At 39.5% G+C, this 27,966-nt stretch overlaps 2 protein-coding genes across 3 annotated transcripts in view; one reads left to right on the forward strand and one right to left on the reverse strand.

Moving 5' to 3' along the window:
• FUNDC2 (FUN14 domain containing 2) overlaps positions 1 to 11,531 on the reverse strand; it is a 28,785-nt gene extending 17,254 nt beyond the window's left edge. For both annotated transcript variants that reach the window (XM_023193619.1, XM_023193620.1), the window contains exons 1-2: positions 11,125 to 11,531; positions 4,920 to 5,070 (exon numbers count right to left, since the gene is read on the reverse strand). In XM_023193619.1, the coding sequence (XP_023049387.1) occupies positions 4,920 to 5,070; positions 11,125 to 11,257 (284 nt within the window). In that variant the 5' untranslated portion in view covers positions 11,258 to 11,531. The remainder of the gene's footprint in view (positions 1 to 4,919; positions 5,071 to 11,124) is intronic.
• A 2,326-nt stretch (positions 11,532 to 13,857) lies between these two features.
• Positions 13,858 to 27,966, forward strand: part of F8 (coagulation factor VIII) — a 196,566-nt gene continuing 182,457 nt past the window's right edge. The window contains exon 1 of the mRNA XM_026451334.1: positions 13,858 to 14,000. Coding sequence (XP_026307119.1) covers positions 13,858 to 14,000 — 143 coding nt within the window. The remainder of the gene's footprint in view (positions 14,001 to 27,966) is intronic.

Below are 27,966 nucleotides of genomic sequence, written 5' to 3' on the forward strand. Positions count from 1 at the left end.
AAGCACCCTAATTTAAAGGAAGAGATTGTCAAATTGGATTCTAAAAAATTAACAACCACCTATGTGGAAACTACAAGAAACCTGCTTTACATGTAAAGACTTAGCTGGGTGTGGAGGCTTATGCCTGTAATCCCAACACTTTGGAAGGCCAAGACAGGCAGATCATTTGAGGTCAGGAGTTCAAGACCAGCTTGGACGATATGGCAAAACCCTGACTCTACTAAAAATACAAAAATTAGCCTGGGGTGACAGTTCACACCTGTAGTCCCAGCTACTTGGGAGGCTAAAGCAGGAGAATTGCTTCAACCCGGAGGGCAGAGGTTGCAGTAAGCCGAGATCACACCACTGTACTCTAGCCTGGGTGAGAGAGCAAGACTATGTCTCAAAAAAAAAAAAAAAAAGAAAGAAAGAAATATAAAGACTCCACAGGACCCTATTCCATGTGCCTCTTCCCTTGGCTGAGTTAATCTGTATCTTTTTATTGTTAAAAAATAAATAAATAAATAACCCTGTGTGGAACAGCTCTGAGTTCTGTGAATTCTCCTAGAGGATTATCAAACATGACGATGGTCTTGGGGACCCCTGAACTCTACAACTAGTAAGTGGCTTTAGCAATCCCAGTCAAAATCTCATCAGGTGTCTGGCAGAAACTGGCACCAAGCTAATTCTAAAATTCATGTGGAGGAGTGTATAAAAACAAGATAAAATTCCGATGGAAATGCTAAATACCTAGAATACTCAAAATAGCTTTGATGAAAAACAAAATTTCAAGACTTGCATTACCTAACTTACAGTAATCAAAACAGCGTGATAATGGCACCTAGATCAATTTGGCAGTACAAAGAGCTCAAAAACATATAGTCAACTGATTTTCAACATAGACGTAAAGGCAATTCAGTGGAGAAAAGGACATTCTTTTTTACAAATGTGGGCACAACTAGATATCCATACGCAAAAAAAGCTTGGATTCCTACCTTATACTATATACAAAAAGTAAATCAAAATTGATCACAGAACTAAATATAAAATCTGAACCTATATACCATCTAGAAAAAGCGAGACAGAATCTTGGTGACCCTGGATTAAGCCATTTACAAGAAAAAAACAACCCCATCAAAAAGTGGGCAAAGGATATGAACAGACATTTCTCAAAAGAAGACATTCATACAGCCAACAGACACATGAAAAAATGCTCATCATCACTGGCCATCAGAGAAATGCAAATCAAAACCACAATGAGATACCATCTCACACCAGTTAGAATGGCAATCATTAAAAAATCAGGAAACAACAGGTGTTGGAGAGGATGTGGAAAAATAGGAACACTTTTACACTGTTGGTGGGATTGTAAACTAGTTCAACCATTATGGAAAACAGTATGGCAATTCCTCAAGGATCTAGAACTAGAAATACCATTTGACCCAGCCATCCCACTACTGGGTATATACCCAAAGGATTATAAATTATTCTACTACAAAGACACATGCACACGTATGTTTACTGCGGCACTATTCACAATAGCAAAGACTTGGAAACAACCCAAATGTCCATCAGTGACAGACTGGATTAAGAAAATGTGGCACATATACACCGTGGAATACTATGCAGCCATAAAAAAGGATGAGTTTGTGTCTTTTGTAGGGACATGGGTGCAGCTGGAAACCATCATTCTCAGCAAACTATCACAAGAACAGAAAACCAAACACCACATGTTCTCACTCATAGGTGGGAACTGAACAGTGAGATCACTTGGACTCGGGAAGGGGAACATCACACACTGGGGCCTATCATGGGGAGGGGGGAGTGGGGAGGGATTGCATTGGGAGTTATACCTGATGTAAATGACGAGTTGATGGGTGCTGACGAGTTGATGGGTGCAGCACACCAACATGGCACATGTATACATATGTAACAAACCTGCACATTATGCACATGTACCCTAGAACTTAAAGTATATCAACAACAACAAAAAAAAGAACTTCTGCTCTTTTAAAGGTACAGTTCAGATAATGAAAAGCTACAGAGAAGTAATGTATTTGCAAATCCCATATCTAAGACTTCTATCCAGAATATTTAAAGAACTCTCACGATTCAGCAATGAAAGAAAACCAACAACCCAATAAAAATGTGGAAAAGATTTGAACAAATAAGTCACCAAAGATATATGAATGGCAAAAAATAAGCCCATGAAAATGTTCAACATCATTAGTCATTAGAGAAATGCAAATTCAAACCACAATGAGATCCAACTTCATACCCACTAAGATGGCTGTAATCAAAAAGATAATACCAAGTGTTAGTGACGATGCAGAGGAACTGGAACCCTCACACATTGCTGGTGGAGATGTAAGATGATATAAGCACTTTAAAAACTGGCAGGTACTTGTAAATTTAGAACATTCACTTACTACGTGACTCAGCCATACTATTCCTAGATATTTACCCAAAAGAAATGAAAGCATATGTTCATACAAAGACTTGGACACAAACTTGAAGTTTTATTTGTAATAGCCAAACAATGAAAAAAAAAATACTCAAATATGCATCAAAGGTGGATGGAGAAACAGATTGTTATACATCCATACAACAGAGTACTACTTAGCAATAAAAAGGAATGAACTATTGATAAACAGAAAAGCACAGATTATCTCAAAATTATTATGGCAAAGGCTGACACAGGAGAATCGCTTGAACCCAGGAGGCAGTGAGCCAAGATCGCGCCACTGCACTCCAGTCTGGGCAACAAAGCAAGACTCCATCTCAAAACAAAAAAAATGTATTATTATGGTGAATAAAAGAAGCCAGACAAAAAAGAATATATACTATGTAATTCCACTTCTAAAAAGAATCTAGAAAACGTCAAGTAATCTACAGTAATAGAAAACAGATCAGTGGTGGGAGCATGGCATGAAGGAAAGAGCGTGGGATTACAAAGTGGTACAAAGCAGCTTTTGAAGTGATAGATATGTTCATTATCTTGACTGTGGTGATGGTTTTATGGGCATGTACATATGTAAAAATGTATCAAACTGTATACTTTAAATATGTGCAACTTATAATATACCTATTTATTAAACTTAAAAACTAAGAGATAAAGAAAATAGCCAAGATGTTCCTAAAGAACAAGATAGCAGACACACAAATATGCACACACACACACACTCACATAAAGCAACGGGGAAAGGGATAGCTTTTGCAATAAATTAAGTTGGGACAAATGGGTATTCCACATGGTGAAGAAAAGAGGAATCTACCACATACCGAGCACAAAAACAATTCCAGGTGGATAATAAATCTAAATGTGAAAGGTCAAATAATAAAAGTTCTGAAACATGGGGTAGGCAAAGATTACTTAAATAAGTCATAAAAATCACTAACCATTAAGGTTAAGATTGATAAAATTGACTATATTAAAAATAAGATCTTCAGTTTACCAAAAGATACCATAAAATGAAAAGATAACCACAGAATGAGTGAAAATATCTGTAATACACACAACTAACAAAGGACTGAGAATATTCAGAATATATAAAGAACTCTTAGAGCTTAACAAGGGAAAGAATGACAACTTCAGAGGAAAAAGACTAGAGTGGAACTGAAAGAGGAGATCCAAATGGTCAACAAACATACGTAAAAGTTGATCAATGTCACTCCTACTCAGGGAAATGTAAATGAAGCCACCATGAAATACTACTACCTAGCTACCAGACTTGGCAAAATGTTAACAGTCTGGATTTAATTGGATTACCTTGCTAAGGAAAAATTAACTAATTTTTAAAAAATTTAATAACCTGGCAAAATCAAGTGCCGCCATGTACAACAACAGGTTCATTCAGTCCTTGTTGGGACTGTAAGCCGTTAAAAACAGTTTCGGAAGGTGGTTTGACATTATTTAGTGAAGCTAAAGATACCTATACCCACTACCTGGCAATTTCTAGGTACAGACCCTACAGAAATGTATGCACATATACACCGGGAAATCTAATACTCATATCAGCATAGTATTAGCCAAAAATGGAAGCAACTCAAATATCAGTCATCAACTGGATCAATATACTATGGTATATTCATATAATGGAACTCAAAATACAAATGAAAGTGAAGAAACTACAACTATATACAAAGTAGCTGAACATATGAAACATCAGGTTGAGCAAAAAAAGCAAGACTCAAAAGAATACATACTGATTGCATTTACTTTAAGCTGGAAACCAGGTAAACCACAGTACGTTATTTAGTGACATAACTGGTATTAAAACTACAAAGAAAAGCAGTGAAATAACTGCATAACAACCTCTTGAGTTTCTAGGGTGCGCCACATTTTTTTTAACCTGACCAGTTGTTACATAGGTGTTCACTCTAAGTATTTGCTAAAATGTACATCTGTTATATGCACTGTTCTATATTTGCTATATGGTGCTATAAAATTTTTCAAATGTAAAGAGTCTATGAGATTAACGGATTCAATATTCACCTATGAAATTTGCTATTAACATTTTTTGAATTTATTACAAATAAACCATAAGCTGTATCATATTAAGTTATCATCTGACATAGCTAATAAGTAGTTAGCTCTTTATTCTACCAGTTACCAACTATGTGACCTTGGGCAAACTAACCTTTCTGAGCCTCAGTTTCTATAAAATGAGGATAGAAAATAACAGTACTAATGCCAGAGTTATGAGAAGGAAATGAGATACCTATGTAAATACTTCAAACAGAACCTGGCATATAGCAAACAATCATTATGTGTAACCATTAAATGGCACTTTAAGATGATGTTTAGACACACGCTACACATTAAGGGACCAATTTCACAAAAGCCAATGTGTTTTCACTGGTTAAAGGAGATTATGGTACCTATAACTGCAATACTAAATCATGCACAAAAGACAATGGCCATCTTTCACATCACTTACCATCCAGTGACACCTCCAATGAACAGCTGGGTTGCCACGCTATATTTTTCTGCTGAAGGTCCAGATTCCTGCCCGAATAGCTTACGCCACCATGGCTGCTTCTTAGCAAATTCCGCAAGGTCCAGTGATTCAAAATTTCCCTCAAAGTTTCCTACAAGAAATAATATGTTAAATAAGAAAATATTTACTTTTATAAGAAATCACTACCATACCTAACTAGATTAAAATATATTTAAAGAAACAGAGATAGATATAACACGAAACCTCCAAATATTCTATTTTAAATAGTAAATTTATTCTAAGTTACAATTTTGGAAAATCAGGCTAAAATCAGCAAATACTAATGTCTACATTAGAGGGAAAAACCTAGAAAATCTAGAATTAGTCCTCTAGTTTGTCCTCTCAAATTTAAAAATAACAAAAAAGGCTGGGAATGGTGGCTCACGCCTGTAATCCCAGCGCTTTGGGAGGCCGAGGTGGGTGAATCACCTGTGGTCTGGAGTTCGAAAACCGTCTGGCCAAAATGGCGAAACCCCATCTCTACTAAAAATACAAAAATTAGCCAGGCGTGGTGGCGGGTGCCTGTAATCCCAGCTACTTGGGAGGCTGATGCACAAGAATTGCTTGAACCCAGGAAGCAAAGGTTGCAGTGAGCCGAGATAGCGCCGCTACACTCCAGTCTGGGCAACAGAGCAAGACTCCATCTCAAATAAATAAATCAATCCAAGAAGACCTACAAAAAACTGCCAGTAATGCATCCCAAATGAAACAAATTTGCCCCTTCTCTTCAGGAGTAACTCAATGCTATTCAGTAATCCACAAATTTTCTAAGTACTACGTGGATCTCCAGTGATAATGAAGATAAGAGGTAATGTTTAATTAAGCTCTTACTATTTACTAGGCAATGTGCTAAACATTAATCATGTATATCTAATTAAATCCACAGAATAAGGTAGGTACTACTTATTAACTCAATTGTATAATTAAGAAATGAAAGCCAGGCACGGTGGCTCACGCCTGTAATCCCAGCACTTTGGGAGGCTGGAGGCAGACAGATCGCCTGACTGGTCAGGAGTTCAAGACCAGTCTGACCAACATGGAGAAACCCCACCTCTACTAAAAATACATAATTAGCCGGAGGTGGTGGCACATGCCTGTAATCCTAGCTACTCGGGAGGCTGAGGCAGGCGAATCTCTTGAACCTGAGGGGTGGAGGTTGTGATGAGCCAAGATCACACTACTGCACTCTAGCTTGGGCAACAAGAATGAGACTCCGCCTCAAAAAAAAAAAAAAAAAAGGCACCGGGCACAGTGGCTCACGCCTGTAATCCCAGCACCTTGGGAGGCCGAGGTAGGCAGATCACCTGAGGTCAGGAGTTCAAGACCAGCCTGGCCAACACTGCAAAAACCCGTCTCTACTAAAACTACAAAAATTAGCTGGGCGTGGTGGCACGCGCCTGTCATCACAGCTATTCGGGAGGCTGAGGCAGGAGAATCACTGGAACCGGGGAGGCAGAGGTTGCAGTGAGGTGAGATTGCGCCATTTCACCCCAGCCCGGGCAACAAGAGTGAAACTCTGTGTCAGAAAAAAAAAAAAAAAATGAAATGAAGGTTCCAAAGTTAAGTGATTTGCCCAAGCATGGAGAAAGAATTAACAAAATGTCAATCCCTTTCTCTGTGGGAAGATAATGTCAGGCTCCCCTACTATACCCAGCCCTGTTTCCCTGGAAACACCGCACTAAGAAATGTCTGATGTCTGATATGAAATGGCAGCAATGTACTATTCAAAGCTGTTTACTGTAAAATTGACCTCAAATGATCAACTTCATCTGGCATGGAGTCTGTACAATCTTTTCACACATAATACAATAAACAATAGAAAATTACTACTACCCATGCAAAGGCAAAGCCAGACAAAGGAAACAAAATTTGTTTAAATAAACGAAATAGAAGCAGGCCAGGCATGGTGGCTCACATCTGTATCCCAGCACTTTGGAAAGCCCAGGGGGCAGATCACTTGAAGTCAGGAGTTCAAGACCAGCCTGGCCAACATGGTGAAACCCTGTTTCTACTAAAAATACAAAAATTAGCCGGGCGTGGTGGTACGCGCCTGTAGTCCCAGCTACTCAAGAGGATGAGACAGGAAAATCACTTGAACGCTGGTAGCGAAGGTTGTAGTGAGCCAAGATCACACCACTGCACTCCAGCCTGGGTGACACAGCGAGACTCAGCCAAAAAAAAAAAAAAAAAAAAAAAAAAAAGGAACAGAAACAGAGCAGTGACGATCAAGATGCTGAAGTAAGCAAATAACAATGTTCGAAAACTGCTCAAAAGATTAAACATATATGTAATCGGAGTTCCAGAAGATTTGAAAAGATGGGATAGAAGTAACATTCAAAGAGGTACACTAAAGTTATTCAGGCCGACAACAAATGATGCCACATGGAAGTCTGGAAATGCAGAAAGGAATGACAGACACTGGAATGGGTAAATAGCTGGATAAATCTAAATGAACACTTACTGTACAAAATAATAATTACAGAAATTTTATACTTCAAAATCAAAGAAAAAAATCAGAATAAAAAGTAGAAAACAGGAACTGAAGGGAATTTCTTCAATCTGATATAGGACATCTATGAAAAATATACAACTAACATCATACTTAATGGTGAAATATGGAACACTTTCCTTTCCCTAAAATTTATTCAACTGCTTTTTGTTTTGTTTTGTTTTGAGACAGGGTGTCACTCTATCACCCACATCGGAGTGCAGTGGCACTATCACAGATTACTGCAACTTTAAACTTCTGGGCTCAAGCAATCCTCCCACCTCAGCCTCCCCAGTAGCTGGACTACAGCTGTGCACCACTGTGACCAACTGATTTTTTTTTTTTTTTTTTTTGTATACAGGAGGTCTCACTTTGTCGCCTAAGCTGGTCTGGAACTCCTGGCCCCAAGTGATCCTCCCTCCTCAGCCTCCCAAAGTGCTGGGATTACAGGTGTGAGCCACCTCGCCCAGCACTGTACTGGAGTTCCTAGCCAGTACAACAGAAGAAAAGAAATAAGTCAAAGAGATTAGAAAGGAGGTACAATAATAAATCTGTCTTCATTGGCAGATAATATAACTGTGTATATAGAAAACCCAGAAAAATCTACAAAAAGGTACCAGAAGCAAGGTCACAGATTATAAGACCAATACTAAAAAGTCATTTGAATTTTTATGTATTAGAAATGATGAACTGGAAAACAAAATAATTTTAACTGCAAAAATTATGTTGGAATAAATTCAATGAAAGATGCACAAGACCTCTTCACTGTAAACTACAAAACACTGCAAAGAAATTGAAGATGACCTAAAATAACAGGGATATACTATGTTTATGTTTTGCAAGACTCAGTATTTTTAAGATGTTCATTCTCTCCATATATTGATCTATATATTCAATACAATCCCAATTAAAAAGTAAGTTTTTTTTTTGTTTGTTTTTTGTTTTTGAGACGGAGTTTTGCTCTTTTTGCCCAGGCTGGAGTGCAATGGCGCAATCTCGGCTCACTGCAACCTCCTCCTCCCAGGTTCAAGTGATTCTCCTGCCTCAGCCTCCCAAGTAGCTGGGATTACAGGCATGCACCACTATGCCCAGCTAATTTTTTGTATTTTCGGTAGAGATGGGGTTTCTCCATGTTGGTTAGGCTGGTCTGGAACTCCCGACCTCAGGTGATACACCTGCCTCGGCCTCCCAAAGTGCTGGGATTATAGGCGTGAGCCACCACACCCAACAAAAAAGTAAGTTTTATGTAATTGACAAACTGGTTCTAAAATTCATATGAAGATACAAAAAAACCCAGCTGTGTTCCAGTTACTTCGGCTGTACAACCAATTACTCCAAAACTTCATGAAGCAAAACAATCATATATTATGCTCTCAGATTCTATCAGGAATTCAGTCACAGCACTGTGGTTTGTCTTTGTTTCATGATGTCTGAGGCTTTAGCCAGAAGATTTACAGGCTGTGTCTGAAGACTCTACGCTCATTCAGATAGACAGGCAGCTACTCTTTGTGAATCAGTCTAGGCTTTTTCACAGCATAGGAGCAGAGTTCAGGAGGTGAAAGTCCCAAGAAAGGGAGAGAGCAAATGCAGTATTACTTCCACTACATTCTGTAGGAACAGGCAGTCAGTCACAAGCTCCCATCCAGCTTCAGGAAGAGGGAATACAGACCCTACCCCTGGGTGGGAGGAGTGTCAAAGTCACTAGGAAAAAGACCACGAGGAATTGTAAATATTGCTGCAATCAGGAAAATACAAACTGCCACAAACGGCCAGAATAATCCTGGGGACGGGGGCAGGCAGGGGAAAGAGGAGGGTTCAAGGAATTTCAAGGCTTATTATAAAGCTACGGTATAATATACAACTACCTTAATTTCAAGACTTATAAAGCGATGACATTCAATACTGTCAAACTGACCCAAGGATACCCAAATATAGCAATGGAAGAGAATAGAGAATCCAGAAATAGATCCACACATATAGTCATTTTTTAATAACACAGCACCAAGGTAATTCAATGAAGGAAACAACAAGTGATGTTAGAACTACTATATATTTGTTTTTGTTTTTTTTTAAAAAAAAAAAACTACTCTCAACCTCTACCTTAAACTATACACAAAACATTCAAGAATTCATTCAGGATACATCACAGATGCCCATTTAGCAGACAAAATATGGATGTTTGAGTACCTGGGTACTCCATGGCCTCACAAGTAGTTAAATAATTTATTTTTCTAATGTAACAGCAAAACATTACAGTTTTGTTTTAATGTAATTTGACCAAGCCCCTTAGATCAACAGGTGGCTCCAGTCAAAAGAGGGAATTAGAGGCTGAGGTGGGAGGATCGCTTGAGCCCAGGAGTTTGTGGCTGCAGTGAGCTATGATTGTGCCACTGCGCTGTAGCCTGAATGACAGATCTAGTCCCTAAAAAAGAGAGTAGGGGGCAAGGTGGATTAAATGCGAGATATTTGGTCAGTCATTGGTCAAACACTGCTAAGCACTATGAGAGACAAAAGTCAGCCACTAGCTACGTTTATGAGCCCACAAAATCAATGATCACAGTATTATGTGATCATCACTGTGATAACAATTAAAATTCATCTTAACCTCAAAATTTCTCACAACAATTTCCTAGGTGCAAATACCTGATCGACCTATATGTTTAAAGTCAATAAGAGAAGTCTGCTCTGCAGGTAAATACATAATTATCACATTGCACATTCCACCTTCCCAGAGTCATCTAAAATTTAGCGGTGTGCTGGTAAAATGTTTAACAGTCGGCTTTAGGCAAGGGCTGATTTGTAGTGTAGCCAATTTCCATTGTGTATTCATTCATCGTGAGCGTGACATTACTGAATTGTGACACCACTGAACCCAGAGTTGGGAAGAGATGCACAGTAGAGCTCCATAGTATAGTATCTCCTCCACAGAGATACACTAGATGTATAAATAACCCCAAAAGCAAAGTAACAATAAAACACGGTACACAATAAAAGTGATGAGTTTTTAGTATTTTCACTGCCTTTGTTTTTAACATACTTTATGTAATTTTACTTTTATATAATTGAGTTTTCGATCATGGCTCTGTTTAGCAATGGGTTCCTGTGAGTCAGTACTAAATTAAATACAACCTAAGCATTCAAAATAGGGTAAGAAGTATAACTTAAAGACGTGCTCCACTGCGAATTACACGGAATCTTTGACTATGCCGACTAAACAGAAGGCTATTCTTAAGTACCATCCCATATGTGCTAGTTTTTCAAAACCAACAATAAAGCAATTGGGGAGGTGCCTTGTACACTGAACGACGCCACGAGGCATTTGAGATGAACGTCCAAAGGGACAAAGAAGCCAGACCGCTTCCGAGAACAGGGACAGAATGTTTCCGTGCTTCAGCTGCCGGGGGCGGCGCCGGAAGGCTGGGTGAGCTCCACTGGATACGACACACCGGGATGGTTAGGCCCCAGACACGCGCGTGACCTTGGCCGGACCCTGGGAGCGGATGGGCCAGGGGCGAGCCCCGAGCGCCCTCCCCGTCCCCGCGCCGCTTTGGCTCCCCGGGGAGCTCGGTCGGGACTGGCGGGCGCGGAGCCCTTCCCTTTCCGGAGCTCAGGAAGGCGGCTCCCCGCGGCGCCGGCCGCGCGCGCGCCCGCCCTTACCTTGAGTGGACGCGGCCATTTCGGTGAGCTTGTCTCGCGAGGACACACGCAGCGGATCTGCGCGGCAGGCCGCGGAGTGGCGCTCAGTTGTCGCCACCACTTGGCTTCCGGCACGTGGGGCAGATGTTTCCATTCCCACGGCGGCAGCGGAAGAGGGCGGGCCGGGCGCGCCGCGGCTGCTTCCAGTCTCCGCAAGCGGCTACATCACAGAGCTCAGCGGGCGGTGTCACAGGCCCCGCAACCCCGCCCAACAGATGCACCGAGATGCGCGTGCGCAGAAAGCTTCCCAGGGGTGAGGCTCCCTCCCTCGTTCTCCCCCTACTCCCCACCTCAGTCTCCCCAAACTACCCCCCACTCTCCCCCATTTTCCCCCCTCCACCAACCGCGGCCGTCGGGGCTCGCTCGCTAAGTACCTGGAGGCGAGTTCCTGACGCGACTGCGACTCAATCCTCGCCTGGTGAAGAATATTTTACCTATGACTCGCTGAAAATAAAGACGGCTGAGTGACCGTGTTTGCTCATGTAAACATTAAACAAATATTTATCGGCTCCTGCGATGTGCCCTACTCTTTTAGTGGAGGAAGACACATTTTATTTATGTATTTAATTTTTCTTTTGAATTTTACATGTGAGTTATACTTAATAAAACTGACTTCAAAATATATCTTCAACAGAAAATTCAGCAACAGTTTCTATTATGTTAGTTAAAACAGCCAGTCTTTTCCTTTACTTTTAAAAATTATTCATAAATGTAATTAGTGAATGATAATAAACATTGACATCTGATCCACCACTTTAGGAGTGACACAATCAAGCTATTTTCTTTATAATCACTGTGCTATTGTTTTCTTTTTCTTTTCAATTATACTGCTTAATATAGGATTTTGTAGCACCATAGGAGTTGAGTAAAAATAAATCGGTAGTTGTGTGGCTGTAGGCAAGCCATTTAACCTCGCTGTACCTCAGTTACTTTATCTGTATCCACATTGCCGTGTTGTCATGAGGATTAAATCAGATAGCCTGTGTAGCACCTGGCAGAGAATTTATCCCCCTGTACTGTAACTGTCTACTTTTCTGTCTCCTCCATTGCACTGTTATTCCCAGAGGATTGGGAACTGGGTTTTCTTCATTTCTGAGGCATAGAAGTATAGCATAGTGGTTAGGAGCATGACTTCTGGAGCCAGAGTACATGGGTTTGAATGCTACCACTCACAAGCTGTGTGACCATGGGGAAGTTGCCTAACCTCTCCGTGCTTCAGTTTCATCACCCATAAAATGAAGGTAAGAATAGTACCTGTATTTAAAAGCACCTAGAATAGTTCCTGGCATATAGTGTTAGCTGTCATCTCTGCATCCTTGTACCTATTGGAGAGGAGTGTTTATCAAAGCGGCTTCTTGCCGCCTGTTTCCAAACCAGTCAACAGTATACCAATTGCTCCTGAACACATTCTTGTTTGTGCAGAACTGAGCTCAATGATAACGTTTTTATAGCAACCCTGATCAAGTTTCTTCTCATAAGCTCTTACACTTTGAGGCCCCTGCAGGAGACCTCACTCTCCCTAATACACATTAACCTGAGTAGGGTGTTTGAGCTCACCATGGCTACATTCTGGTGTAAAGAGATATATTCTATACCTGGGCCAAATGTAAACAACCTGGAAAAGTGTTAGGTTAAAAACAAGACAACATAAATAAATGAATAAATGCCAGGTGGTTATGAGTGCTATTGAGAAAAATATCAGTAATGCAGGTAGGGTAAACAGCTTACAACATAAATGTGGTGTTCCATGTTTTAAACCTCATTCAGCAGGCAAGATTTGAGCTGAAATGCGAAGGACTTGTGGGAGAGGAACTACGTGGAAATCTGAGGGAAAAGAAATAGCAAGTATTGAGGTCCAGGGGCATGAGTGTGCTTGGTGTTTAAAGGAAGAGTAAGGAGACCAGTATAACCAGAGTGAGATGAGACTACAGAGGTCAGGAGAAAGGGCATGCCAACCATGTGGGATGCTCTAGTACTTAGGCCATGGTAAAGATGTAGGGTTTTACCCTGATGGAGGTCAGAAGCCATTGGAGGATTCTGAGAGGAGTGGTAGGATTTGCTTTATAGTTTTAAATTATAACTATAAATTATAGTTTTTAAAACAATAGTTGCCTAACCTCATGTTTTATGTAAAACTATAATTTTAAAAACTATAAATTCCTCACACTGGCAGCAGTGTGAGGGGGAAGTGCAGAAGCAGAGCGACTAACAGGTTGCTGGTTACTCTTGCTAGTGCAAGTGAATTCTAGAATCTTCGACAACATCCAGAACTTCTCTTGCTGCTGCCAATCAGGAAGAGGGTTGTAGTAGGCTAGGAATAGGAGCACAAATTAAAGCTTCTGTTCACTTTGACTTATCCATCCCTCTCCTCCTTTCCTTAAGAGTTCTGATTAAAGCAGACTTCTCATGCCCCTACTGCTCTCAGAAGTGAATGGGTTAAGTTTAGCAGCCTCCCTTTTCCTACTTCAGTTCTTCCTGTGGCTGCTTCCCACTGATAAAAAGGAAGCAATCCTGTCGGTTACTGCTTAGTGCTAAGCACATCCAGCGGGTAAAGTTCCTTAAAATGCTCTGCAAAGAAATTGGCACTTTTCATTAAATCAGAAATTTTACTTGTTTCCCCTCCTGGGAGCTAAAGATATTTTAAAGAAGAATTAACCTTTTGCTTCTTCAGTTGAACATTTGTGGCAATAAGTCATGCAAATAGAGCTCTCCACCTGCTTCTTTCTGTGCCTTTTGCAATTCTCCTTTAGTGCCACCAGAAGATACTACTTGGGTGCAGTGGAACTGTCATGGGACTATATGCAAAGTGATCTCGGTGAGCTACCTGTGGACACAAGGTAAAGGCATGTTCTGTGGGGTCTGATCAGGGGCCAGGATTGTGGGGGTGTAAGTCTGCTTGGAGGAAGGTGCAGACATCGGGTTAGGATGGTTGTGATGCTACCTGGGCCCCAAAGAAACATTTCTGAGTAAATTGTGCTCACATCTGTGTTATTCGTACAAATGCTAATTGCCGGTTCTTTTCATAGGTCTGACCTATTTGTTGATATTTTGTTCTGTTTTGTCCATTGCTCCTCTTTGTCACATGCTGCTCCTTCAGAATCTAGAGACTGGAGTAGAGGGAGGTTGAAGGGACAAAGACCTGCCCAAGCTTCCATAGAGAGAAGGCAATGAAATCTAATCAATATCACACACGAGTTTCATGTCTGGTTCTCTTGTGTGTACATGCGATGTGTGTTTTTTAAATATCTTTTCTACTTTGGGTGTAAGGATAATATGAGCCATGAGTTCAGAAGCTTTTCATGTTTGGGGGTTTCTGGTGCATTTAGGGAGAGTACTAAATAACTATCAATATTGTCTATGGCCATCAGTTGATTCAGATTTTTCTACCTCTTCTTCAGTAAATATTGGCATATTTTTGTCTATATTTTGGTCTATATTTTCATAGAAAGAAATCTACTATCCCTAGATTTGATAGTGTATTGGTATCAAGTTACATATGAGTCTCTCATATGTAACTTTTGTTAAGCTGTTCTGTCTGTAGTTATATTTCCTTTTTCATTCCTTATGTTGTGTATGTTCTCTTCTCTCTTTTAAAAATAATATTTCCAGGAGTTTTCTTGGTTTTATTGGTCTTGTCAAGAATTTCCTTTTGGTTTGATTTATCAAATCTCTTTTTTCTTTGTGTTGCATCAGTTTCTGCTTCTACTTGCATTAATTCATTCCTTCCTTCTAATTTCCTTTGGTTCATTTTGTTGTTCAATTTTTGCTTATTGAGTTGAATGTTGAAATCATTTATTTTATATTTTGTTTTGTCTTCTTTAAATGTGTATTATAAAGATTTAAATATAATACATAGATAGTGGCTATGTAAACATTAAATGTGGTCATATTGTACATACTTCATAGTCCTTTTGGTTCTTTCTGTTTGGCTCCCTACCATCTTTCCACATCAGTCCCCTTCTCCCCCACCTCAACTAGGTAACCCCAGTATGATCGTATATATTCACATACACATACACACAGACAAAGGTTTTCTTGGACACTATTTATTTTATAAAATTAGGACATTATACACACATTTCTCACTCATTAACACCTACTAGAACTCTAAGTCAATTGGCATAGCCTTAATTCATTATATTTATTGGCTATATAAGATTCTATGGTATGGCTGTATCTATGTTCACTTTATTCCAGTTTTTGGCTACTATATCCTATATCATTGCATACTGGTGCTTTTACTTCTGTCGAACTAATTTGCAAGAGGAATATTAATGGAACGAAGGGAATGTTTCCTTCTAAGTTTTAATTTCCAAAGAAGCCAGAACTTTTCACACATTTCTACCATCGAAGTATGAAAATGGCCTTCTCTCTGCACTCACATAGTGATAAGTTTTATCCTGTTTTTCAAATTTGCCAATTTTACAGGTGTGGAGTGATATTGCATCATTACTTTCATTGTGTTATTTTTATTTCTAATAACTTGAGCATCTTTTTAAATGCTTGTTGGCTATTTATTTGGGGGATTTAATTAGTCATATGCTTTGCCCATTATTCTTTGGACTCTTTCATTTAAAAAAAAATTATGAGAACCCTTTTATTATTACAAGTATTAACTCTTTGTCATGTATATTGCAGTTTCCCCCAAGATCTATTGTTTGTCTGTTGACTTTGTTATAACTTTCACCAAAACAGTTTTTAATTTTTATAAGCAGAAATATCTTTTCTTTCATGTCTTCAGAGTTGGCAAGGTTGGTTAAAAATGTTTCCCACACCTCAAGATTGTACGTGTAGTCTCCCAGATTTTCTTGCAAGATGTTTACTGTTTTGCTTTTTATATGCATTGCTTCAATTATCTGCTAATTACTTTTGTCATATGGCATGAGAGAGGGATTTGTCTAGTTTTATTTCCATCCAGATCAATAGCCTATTATGATGGCACCTTTTGCCACTGATTTGAAGCAACACATTCATCATATAAAGTTCTCATATATATTAGCATATATTTCTGGATACATTAGGCTGTTTCACTAATCTAGTATTATCTTGCTATGCCAATACCATAGTGATTTGATTACAGTGAGCCTATGATATCTTCTGATACCTGGTGGGTGAAAGCAATCTTCACTATTCTTTTTGTACCTTTCTTAGTTAGCTATTCTTAGACACTTTATTCTTCCACATAAAACTGTTAAGATGGCCGGGCGCGGTGGCTCAAGCCTGTAATCCCAGCACTTTGGGAGGCCGAGACGGGTGGATCACGAGGTCAGGAGATCGAGACCATCCTGGCTAACACGGTGAAACCCCATCTCTACTAAAAAATACTAAAAACTAGCTGGGCGAGGTGGCGGGCGCCTGTAGTCCCAGCTACTCGGGAGGCTGAGGCAGGAGAATGGCGTAAACCCAGGAGGCGGAGCTTGCAGTGAGCTGAGATCCGGGCCACTGCACTCCAGCCGGGGCGACAGAGCGAGACTCCGTCTCAAAAAAAAAAAAAAAAAAAAAGATCCAAGCCCTGTTGTGATTCTAACTGAAATTTCATTAAACTCATACCCTAATTTTATTAATATAATAAATTTAAATATTTTTCTTATTACATTTATCTCTATGTATTTTATAAGTGTGATGCTATTGTTAATAAGATAGTTTTCTCCTATTTCCATTTATGAGTGCTTAGTAGATAAGCTATTGGTTTGTGTTTATTCAGCGTTTTCTTTTGAGGCAGGGTCTCATTTTGTCACCCAGGCTGGAGTGCAGTGGGGTGATCTCACCTCACTGCAACCTTGATCTCCTGGATTCAAGCAATTCTCCTGTCTCAGCCCCTCAAGTAGCTGGGACTACAGGAGCAGGCCACCATGCCCGGAAAATTTTTGTATATTTTTTAGAGATGGGTTTTTGCCATGTTACCCAGGCTGGTTTTCAACTCCTGAGCTCAAGCAATCTGCCCACCTCAGCCTCCCAAACAGCTAGGATTACAGGTTTGAGCCACTGCACCCAGCCGTTGTATATTCATCTTAAATCTAGCTACCTTACCAAATTCGCCTATTAATTCTAGTAATTTTACCCTAAAGTCTCTATGAGTATTGAATCATATCATCAGTTAAATGAGACAGATTTTAGCTCATTTCCAATGTTTATAGCCAGTTATTTCATTTTCTTATCTTACTGAATTTATTAGAAAACAGGAGAAAATGTTAAATAATAACAATGAAAGTGAACATTCCTTCTACTCTATGTTTACTTCAAATAATTTTTGTATTTTGCTATTTAGAGTAACATTTGCTGTTTTGGTTTTTGCAAATGGTGCTTGTTACTTCTATTCTCATTTGCCACAAAACGTTTATCATAAATAACTTTTCAGTAGCTGGTATCATCTGAATTGTCTTCTTTGATATGTTGATAAATTATGTTAATAGATGTCCTGACACTAAATACACTTACATTCTTGGAGTAAAATCTGCTATTCATGTAATTTGATTATTAGTGGGTTCTATGTGCTACTATTTCTTTAGACACTGTGTGCCTTTGAATGTGGGATTGATCTATAACTTTTTTCTTTTTTTACTATTATTAGTGGATTTTCACTGCTCAACCTACTAATAATAGTAAACAAAGTTTTGTTGGCTTTATCAAATGAATTGATGAGGACTCCATCTTTTTATATTGCTTAGAATAGCTTAAGTAACATTAGAATTATCCATTGTCTAAAAGTTAAGCGAGACTCACTTATGAATCCGTTTGGTCCTACTGACATTTGCAATGTCTTTAATCACCCCTCCAGGCTCTTCTATGATAATCAGTCAAGTCAAGTTTCAACTTCTAATAATTATATACCTTTCTAGGAAGTAACTTTATTTATTTTTTCAATATTGTTGCGACAGTGTTGCATGTAGCACTCACTCATGGTTCTTTTACTCCACATTATCTGTAGTTATGTGCCCTTTCTTATTCCTAAATTCCTCTATCTTTGCTATTTATCTTTTCTCCTTGAATAAGTTTGCCAGTGATTTGTCTATTTTGTTGCTGGTGGTGCTCTTTTCGAAGAATGAGCTTTTGGATTTTTTTTTTTTTTTCTAGTTGGTATAAAGCATTTTTATTTTCACTGAGCAGGAAAAAAAGCTACTGATTCATTAACCGTGCTGCTTTATTGGCATGTAGCTATGCACTGTTCACACATTAATATATATAACTCCTCAGTCTGTTTTATTTTGTCCGATGGGAAAACATGAACAGTGAGATTTCTTATGCAAAAAGTGAACAGTTCAACTACGCTAGCTCCATATACTTTTATTAACATTCCAGACACTTGTCCTTTCAACATGATCTGACCTCTGCTGGATAACTTTTCAGGAAAAGTATTTTCTGATCCGTGGAGCTTGGAGATATAAATAAGGAATCAGCCAGGTATGGTGGCTCACGCCTGTAATCCCACACTTTGGGAGGCCGAGGCAGGCAGATCACCTGAGGTCGGGAGTTCGACACCAGCCTAGCCAACATGGCGAAACCCCATCTCTACCAAAAAAAAAAAAAAAAAAAAAAAAAATTAGCTGGGTATGGTGGTGCTCGCCTGTAATCCCAGCTACTTAGGAGGCTGAGGCAGGAGAATCACTTGAACCCGGGAGGCGGAGGTTGCAGTGAGCTAAGATCACACCACTGCACTCCAGCCTGGGCAACACAATGAGACTCCATTTCAAAAAAAAAAAAAAAAAAAAAAAAAGGCAATATCTCTCATATACATTAACTGGACCCCAACTTTCCTAAAGTTCATCCCAAAGCTGAAGTTCATGAAGGCACTAGTTCTCAAACTAGTTCATGAATCACTCGAGAAGCTTATTAAAATTTAGGTTCCTAGGCCCCATCCTCAGCAAACTATTCCATGTAGTGGAAACCAGCAATGGTGCATCAACACTCTCTCATGCTTGGAATTGCTCTGACTTCAATTTTCCGTACATATCTCTGGCCTTTTTTGCCTCTCTCTTTTACTTTTAAGGACCCGTGTCCGGCCGGGCGCGGTGGCTCAAGCCTGTAATCCCAGCACTTTGGGAGGCCGAGACGGGCGGATCACGAGGTCAGGAGATCGAGACCATCCTGGCTAACACGGTGAAACCCCGTCTCTACTAAAAATACAAAAAACTAGCCGGGCGAGGTGGCGGGCGCCTGTAGTCCCAGCTACTCCGGAGGCTGAGGCAGGAGAATGGCGGGAACCCGGGAGGCGGAGCTTGCAGTGAGCTGAGATCTGGCCACTGCACTCCAGCTCAAAAAAAAAAAAAAAAAAAAAAAAAAGGACCCGTGTGATTACATTGGGCTGACCTGGATAATTCAGAATACTCTCCCCATCTCAAGGTCAGCTGATCAGCACCCTTAATTCCATCTTCAAAGTCTTAGTTTGCCACATAATGTATTTTTGGTCATCATACCAAGGAGCAAAGGTGATGTGGGCCAAATTTTTACCTGCCACAGGTATAGTTTACATACAATGCAGCACATCAGTTTTAAATGTGCAGTTTGATGAGTTTTGACAAATGCATACACTTGCATAACCACCACCCTAATCAACATACATTTACATCAACCCTCCTGCAACTTTTTAATGAGTCTCTCCCACTGACCTGGCCTCAGGCAATAAACTGCTATCTGAAAATTACCGATTTGCTTTCACATGTTCTAGAATTTTACATCAGTGGAATCATACGGTATGCATTCTTCTATGGCTTTTTTTCTTCGGCATCATGATTTGGAAATTCATGCAGGTTGTTGTATAAAGTATTTCTATCCTTTTTATTGCTGATTACTGCTCCATTATGGGATTATATCACAATTTGGGGTTATTTCCAGTTAGGGGCAAATACAAATAAACCTGCTGTGAACAGTGTTCCACCTGTTTTGTGTGAACGTCTATTTTCATTTATCTTAGTTAAATATCTAGGAGTGGAATTGCTGGATCATATGGTAAGTACATGTTTAACTTTAAAAGAAACTGCCAGACAGATTTCTTGAACGTACCATTTTATACTTCCACCTGCAATGCATGGGAGTTCCAGTTGCAATATATCCTGGACGACATTTGATGTTGCCAGTACTTAATGACTGCATAGTGGTATCTCACTATACTTTTTTTTGAGATGGAGGCTCATCCCATCACACAGGCTGGAGTGCAGTGACGCAATCTCAGCTCAACATCTGCCTCCTAAGCTCAAGCAATTCTCCTGCCTCAGCCTCCTGAGTAGCTAGGCCTACGGTCACACGCCACCACGCCCAGCTAATTTTTGTATTTTTAGTAAAGACGGGGTTTTGCCATGTTGGCCAAGCTGGTCTCAAACTCCTCGCCTCAAGTGATCCACCCACCTCAGCCTCCCAAAGTGCTGGGATCACAGGCTTGAGCCACCATGCCTGGTTATACTTTTAATTTGCATATCTCTGATGACTAAAGATGTTGCATGTGCTAATTAGCCACTCCTATATCTTCTTGGAAGTGTCTATTCAAATCTTTTGTCCTTTTTTTTAAACGTAGTTTCAACTTTTATTTTAGACTGAAGAGGTACATGTGCAGGTTTGTTACATGAGTATGTTGCGTGATGCTGAAATTTGGGTTACGAATGAATGATCCTGTCACCAAGGTAGTGAACATAGTACCCAATAGGTGGTTTTTCACTCCTTGCTACCCTTCCTCTTCCCTCTTTCCTCTAGTAGTCCCCAGTGTCTATGATTCTATGTCCATGTGTTCTCATCATTTAGCTCCCACTTATAAGTGAGAACATATGGTATTTGGTTTTCAATTCCTGTGTTAATTTACTTAGGATAATGGTTTGGCCAGTTTTTAATTGGGTTGTTTGTCTTGTTATTGTTGAGTTTTGATGATTCTTTGTATATATACTTTTCAGATGTACCTGTTTTGAATATTTTTTTCCAATCTATGACTTGCATTTTCATTTTCCAAATGGTGTCTTTCAAATAGTGGAAATTTATAGTTGTAGTTAAGTCCAATTTAGCTTTTTTTCTTCTATGTTTCATGCTTTTTTTCCCCTGACCTAGGAAATCTTTGCCTACCTCAAGTTCACAAAGCCTTTCTTCTGTTTTCTTCTAGAACTTTTATCATTTTAGCATTAGTATTTAGGTTTATAATACATTTTGAGTTAAATTTTCGGTATGGTGTGAAAAGCTTTTCTTTCTCTATTGAATTCCATTGGCACCTTTGTAGAAAATTAAATGACTGTATATAGGCAAATCTGTTTGTGGATTCTCTAGTTCCATAGATGTGTGTATCTGTGCTTTGTTTCTTTATATTTTCTTTAATTTCCCTCTAGGATATTTTGTAGCCTACAGAGTACTTCTTGGAAGAATTTTATTAATTGTATCCCTAAGTATTTTGAGGGATTTGATGCTATTGTTAATTGTATCATTTTTATTTGTTTTCATTTTTCAATCATTTGTTACTAAAATGTAGAAATTCAGTTGATTTTTGTATATTGACCTTGTTCACTCTAATCTTATTAATTTGCATTTTAGCTCTAGTAGCATTTTGCACTTCTTTTAGAATTTCTACATATACAATAACGTTGTCTGCAAATGAAGACAGTTTGCTTCTTCCTTTCCAAACTGGATGCTTTTTATTTTTATTTTTTTCATGCCTTACTGCACTGGCAAGGGCCTCCAGTACAATGTTAGATAGAACTGATGATAGCAGAATCCTTGTCTTGTTCCTGATTTCAGAGGGAAAATATTATTTTACCATTAAGTACAGTTACTTGTAATTTTTTCACAGATGCTCTTTGTCACATTGAGGACGTTTCCTTCTATTCTTGGTGTGAGAGTTTTTATCAAGATTTGATGTTGGATTTTGTCAAATGCTTTTTCTGCATTTATTCAAATGGTCATATGGTTTATCTTGTTTATTCTGTTATGGTGAATTACCTTGATTGATTTTTTAATGAGGAACCAGCTATATATTCCCAGGGAAAAAATCCACCTGGTTGTGACATGTTATATTGGTAGTATTTTCGCTATGGACTGAATTGTCTCCACCTTCCCCCACCCCAGATTCATATGTTGAAGTCCTAACTCTTGATGTGACTATATTTGGAGATAGGGCTTTTAGGAGGTAAACAAGGTTAAATGAGATCATAAGGATGGAGTCCTAATCTGATAGGATTGGTGGCCTCATAAGAAGAGAGAAAGTTCTCTCTCCACACTCATGCACTGAGGAAAAGCCATGTGAACATACAGCAAGAAGGCAACCATCTACCAGCTGGGAAGAGGGCTCTCACTAGAAGCTGACCACACTGGCACCCTGATGTTGGATTTCCAGCCTCCAGAACTGTGAGAAAATAAGAGTTTTGGTGGTGGTGATGGTGGTTTTTTAGTTTTTGCATCTGTGTTCATGATGGATATTTGACTGTGATTTCCTTATAATGTCATTGTCTGGTTTTGGTGTAAGAGTGGTATTAATCCGTTCTAATGCTGCTATAAGAACATACCCGAAACTGGGTAATTTATAAATGAAAGACATTTAATGGACTCACATTTCCATATAGCTGGGGAGGCCTCACAAACATGGTGGAAGGCAAAGCAGGAGCAAAGGCACATCTTATATGGCATGGTGGCAGACAAAAGAGCATTGTACAAGGGAACTGCCCTTTATAAAACCATCAGATCTCTTGAGACTTATTCACTATCACGTGAACAGCATGGGAAAAACTCACTGGCATGATTCAATTACCTCCCACCCGGTCTCTCTCACGCAACATGGGGATTGTGGGAGCTACAATTCATGATGAGATTTAGGTGGGGACACAGCCAAATCATACCAAAGAGTAAGACGATTCTTATAAAATGAGTTGAGACATGTTCACTCTTCTATTTTATGAAAGAGTTTGTGTAGAATTGGTATCATTTCTTTTTTAAATGTTTAACTATATTCACCAGGGAAATCATCTTATCCCAGTGTTTTTTGTTTTGTTTTGGTTTGGTTTTTTTAAGGGTTTTAATTATGAATTCTATTTTTAATAGGTAAAGAGCTATTTGAATTTTCTATTTCTTTTAGGATAAATTTTAATAATTTCTTTTAAGAAATTCCATTTGAGACTGGGCATGGTGGCCCACACCTGTAACCCCAACACTTTGGGAGGAGGGAGGAGGATTGCTTTAGACCAGGAGTTTGAGATCAGCCTGGGCAACATAACAAGACTTCATTTCTACAATTTTTTTTTTTTAAATAGCCAAGTGTGGTAGCATATGCCTATAGTCCCAGCTACTTGGAAGGCTGAGGCAGGAGGATCAATTGAGCTCAAGAGTTCAAGGCTGCTATAAACTGTGGATCGTGCTACTGCACTCCAGCCTGAGCAACAAAGCAAGGCTGTGTCTCAAAAAAAGAAAAGAAATTCCATCTGAGCTGTTGAATTTAATAGTATAAAGTTCAGAATATTTCCTTATCATTTTTTCATTCCTTGGAGGTATGATTTACATACTGTAAAAATCACGTATTTTCAGTGTGGAGATTTTTTTCCTTTCCTAAATCTCCACTTTTTCATTGATATATAATTTACATATCATAAAATTCACCATTTTAACATGTACAATTCAGTGGTTTTTAGTGAATCCGTAAAGTGTGCAACTATCATCTTTATTTAATTCCAGAATATTTTCATCACCTCAAAAAGAAACCCTGTAATCATTAAACAGTCACTTCTAATTTTCTTCCTTTCCCCAGCCCTTGGCAGCCATTAACCTACTTTCCGTCACTGTGGTTCTTCTGCCTATTCTGAATATTTCATGTAAATGAAGGGATAAAATATGTGGCCTTTTGTGTCTGGCATCTTTTGCTTAGCATGTTTTCAGGATTCTTCCATTTTTGCAGAGTGACAGAGGAATTAAAATAAGAAAAGAAAGATATAGTAAGAATGAAACTATTTTCATTTTTTAATTAAAAAAATCTTCCATGTTGTATGTATCAGAATTTAACTCCTTTTTATGGCTGAATAATACTCCATTGTATGGATAGACCACATTTTGTTTATCCATTCATCTGTTGATGGACTTTTGGATTGTTTCCCCTTTTGGCGATTATGAATAATGATACTGTAGAACATTCATGTACAAGTCTTTGTGTACATGTGCTTTTATTTCTCTTCAGAATATACTTAGGAATATAATCGCTAGACCACATGGTAATTCTATGTTTAACTTTTAGAGGAACTGCCAAACTTTTTCAAAGCAGCTGCACCATTTTACATTTTCACTAGCAAAGTATGAATGTTCCCATTTTTCCATATTCTTATCAACACTTGTTACTGTCTGTCTTTTTAATTATACCCATCCTCGTGTGGATAAAGTGATATCTCACTGTAGCTTGGATTTGCATTTCCCTGATAACTAATGTTGTTGAGAGTCTTTTCATGTGTTTATTGACCATTTGTATATCTCATTTGGAGAAATGTCTATTTAAATTGTTTGTGTATTTTTAATTGGATTTTTTTTTAGTACTGAGTAATATAAGTTCTTTATATATTCTTAATATTATACCCTTATCAGAGTTATGACATGAAAATATTTTTCCCATTCTGTGGGTAGTATTTTCACTTTCCTAATGGTATCCTGTGATGCAAAAGTTTTTCATTTTGATGAAGTCCAGTATTTATTTATTTTGCCCCTTTGGTTGCTTGTATTTTTGATGTCTATCTAAGAAATCGATGTCAAATCGAAGATCACAAAGATTTAAACCTATATTTTCTTTTGAGGCTTTTGTAGTTTTAATTTGTACATTGAGGTCATTGATCCACTTGGAGTTAATTTTGGTATATGGTGTGAGGAGGGGATCCAAGTTCATTCTGTAGCCCATGTAGCCTGCAGATGAGCAATGTTAGTGACCTTGAAGTAGAGGTCCAGATTATCAGTAGCCTGGCATCTAACTAAACAACCATTTATCCACTAAAGTTAGTCCTGTTAACAATTAATATTGAGATAATTTTACTTCATACACTGTGTATATTTTAGTGTCCATGTAGCATGCAGCCTGAGGCTAGAGAATAATACTTTGAGTTGAATTGAATAGAATACATCATTAATTTATTATCTAGCTTTCTATTGTTGTATAGGCAGTCACATGTATTTACCAGAAAAAAGTTGATAGAATTTTTATTTTGATGAAACCCTTTTACACTTTAGATTATTTTGATACTGATTAACAGGATAAGCTGACTCTGGACACATCCTGACAGCCTCTGCCAAGATTTGAAATAAACAGCTGGGAAAATTCAGTTTTATATTATCTGTTCCTGCAGCTGCTCAGTTTCTTCTAACCATGGGTCAGGGAATATAATAGGTTTTCTGATTAGTTTTAGATAAAATGTGAAAGAACAGTTCATGTCAAGGACAATGGTTGCCAAATATATTTGGCAGGATTTCTGTATTGAATCCCAAGGGAAATACACAAACAAAACCCCACAAAAGTTAGGAAGGAGTAAAACCCAGGAATCCTGGAACATTTTGTCGCTTACTATGCAGATTAGCCTGAAAGTGTGAGACAGGCAAATAAATCACGTGTTTCTGCCACAGTGGAAAATATTCACTCGAATGGCAAAGGTCTCAGGCTGGGGAGCTGGATATTGTCCTGTAATAGTTTAATCTCAGAACTGAACCACACACTTGGAGGGTGTTAATGCTCTTAGGAACGTCTAGTAATTCCGTTTGAATAGAGTCCTGTCCTGAATCACATACTGCTTGACCTAGGGCCTTCTTGTTTCTCTGTCTCACAATCTTGTTTCTCTATCAATTATGTGTTTTCACTCTTCCCTCAGAGAGGGAAAAAATGTTTCTGTGTGTTCTTGATCCTGTTCCCTTTCTGATCTTCCAATCTCTTGCTCTAGAAGATATTTTATATGTGTCTTATATCTTCATTTTAGTCAGAAACATTTTATTTATTTATTTATTTATTTATTTATTTATTTATTTATTTATTCATTTATTATTTTTTTAAGACAGAGTCTCACTCTGTCCCCCAGGCTGGAGTGCAGTGGCGTGATCTTGGCTCATTGCAACCTCCACCTCCCGTGTTTGAGTGATTCTCCTGCCTCAGCCTCCTGAGTAGCTGGGATTACAGGCACGTCCCACCACGCCCGGCTGATTTTTGTATTTTTAGTAGACAGGGTTTCATCATGTTGCTCAGGCTGGTGTCGAACTCCTGACCTCAGGTGATACTCCTGCCTCAGCCTTCCAAAGTGCTAGGTTTACAGATGTGAACCATTGCGTCTGGCCTTTAATCAGAAACATTTAAAGTGAAAGCACTGTGGTAACTTATGTTGAAATACCTTAGAAAACCAATGGAAACTGCACAGAGAGGGGGTAAGATAGACTCAGTGGAACCAAGGATATAATGTGGACAAAGGAGAAAGGTAGCAAACTAGGGATGAGTTGGTGAATGTGAAAGGGCATAATAATGTTAAATGGTTAAAAACTACATAGGCTTATGTTAAGACTAGTGCCGTGGAAATGTTTAGAGGTAGATGACATTAAAGTGTGTTTAAATATAAATTAATGTTACAGGTTGTGTTCCCTAGATGTAGACTCTGAGATGAAGATTAACATGCAGGAATTTTATTTGGAGTGTTCTTGGGATCAACACCTGACGAATCAGGGATAGGCAGAGGGAGAAGCACGCTGCCCGGTAGGCTCCAGGACAGCCTTGTTGGACCTTACAGGGAGCTCTGGAGCTGGAATGAACCTTCCAGGTTGGACCAACATGTCCAGGCCTCTGTGTCCCTGCACTGAGCACTCATGAAGTACTGTCCATCCTGGGACATGGCAGAGTCGGCCCTGGGGAGAGGCGTGGTCTGCCCAGAGAGGGGGTGGGGCCTGTCCTGGAAATGGGCGGGGCATGCCCTGGTAGAGGGGCATGGTCTGTCTTGGGAAGAAAGGTGTGTGACCCCCACAGGCAACATTCCTCTGGGGCAGTCCCTGCGCACACCTCAGCGGAGGTGAAGGCTGACTTCCCACATCCAGCGGCTGGGACTGGGGAGTTCTCTCCTAGGCTGCCATCTGGGCGCCCCTCACCCTCGGTGCTGCTCAGCTCCAGGTCGTCGTGGGTTCAGGGCTCAGCTGCACGCTCCTGCCCGCGCCCTGGGTGTGATGGCACCCCCAGCCCCTGCCATTCTTCCCCCTCACCCCCTGTCCCCGCCATTGCTCTGCATTGCCCCTCGTTAGCCCAGGGGGGCCAGGTGGCTCCCGCTGTACACTCTTGACTTTCTGCTGCGGTGGCCTTCTAAACCGCTGGTCCCAGAGCTGCAGGGAGGGGCGGCACAGACTCCCCACGTGGCTCATTAGGGATGGTGGTAATCAGAGTTCTTTTGCTACCACTCTTTGATTCCCAAACCCTATGTAATCTTCTTACTGGGGACACAGAATCATCTTTGAATTTATACATATACAGCACCTTGGTGGCTGGCCCTCCATCCTCACAGAGACCTGCCTCCAAGCTGGAGTTTTACCTGTGCCTGGTTGAGGACCCACTCCCTCATCTCTTTTGCTGTACAGTGATTCCCCAGGTCTACACGGTGTTATATGGAATTCCACAGCAGTGAATCAAATCCTCTAAGATTTCAGATAGTGGTGCTGGCTAAGGCCCTGCAGGGAGGAAAGGCTAAGCTATGCCAAGATTAGGTATGTCAATGAAGTCCTGTCCTTTCTAGGAGGGAAGGAGTCCAGTGTGTCTGGCCACCGAAAAGCTGGTTTGTCTCTGTGATGGACAATACCATATTGCAGCAGTCCCCAACCTTTTTGGCACCAGGGACTGGTTTCGTGGAAGACAATTTTTCC

Source organism: Piliocolobus tephrosceles, chromosome 12 (assembly GCF_002776525.5).
Source record: "Piliocolobus tephrosceles isolate RC106 chromosome 12, ASM277652v3, whole genome shotgun sequence".
NCBI lineage: Eukaryota > Metazoa > Chordata > Mammalia > Primates > Cercopithecidae > Piliocolobus > Piliocolobus tephrosceles.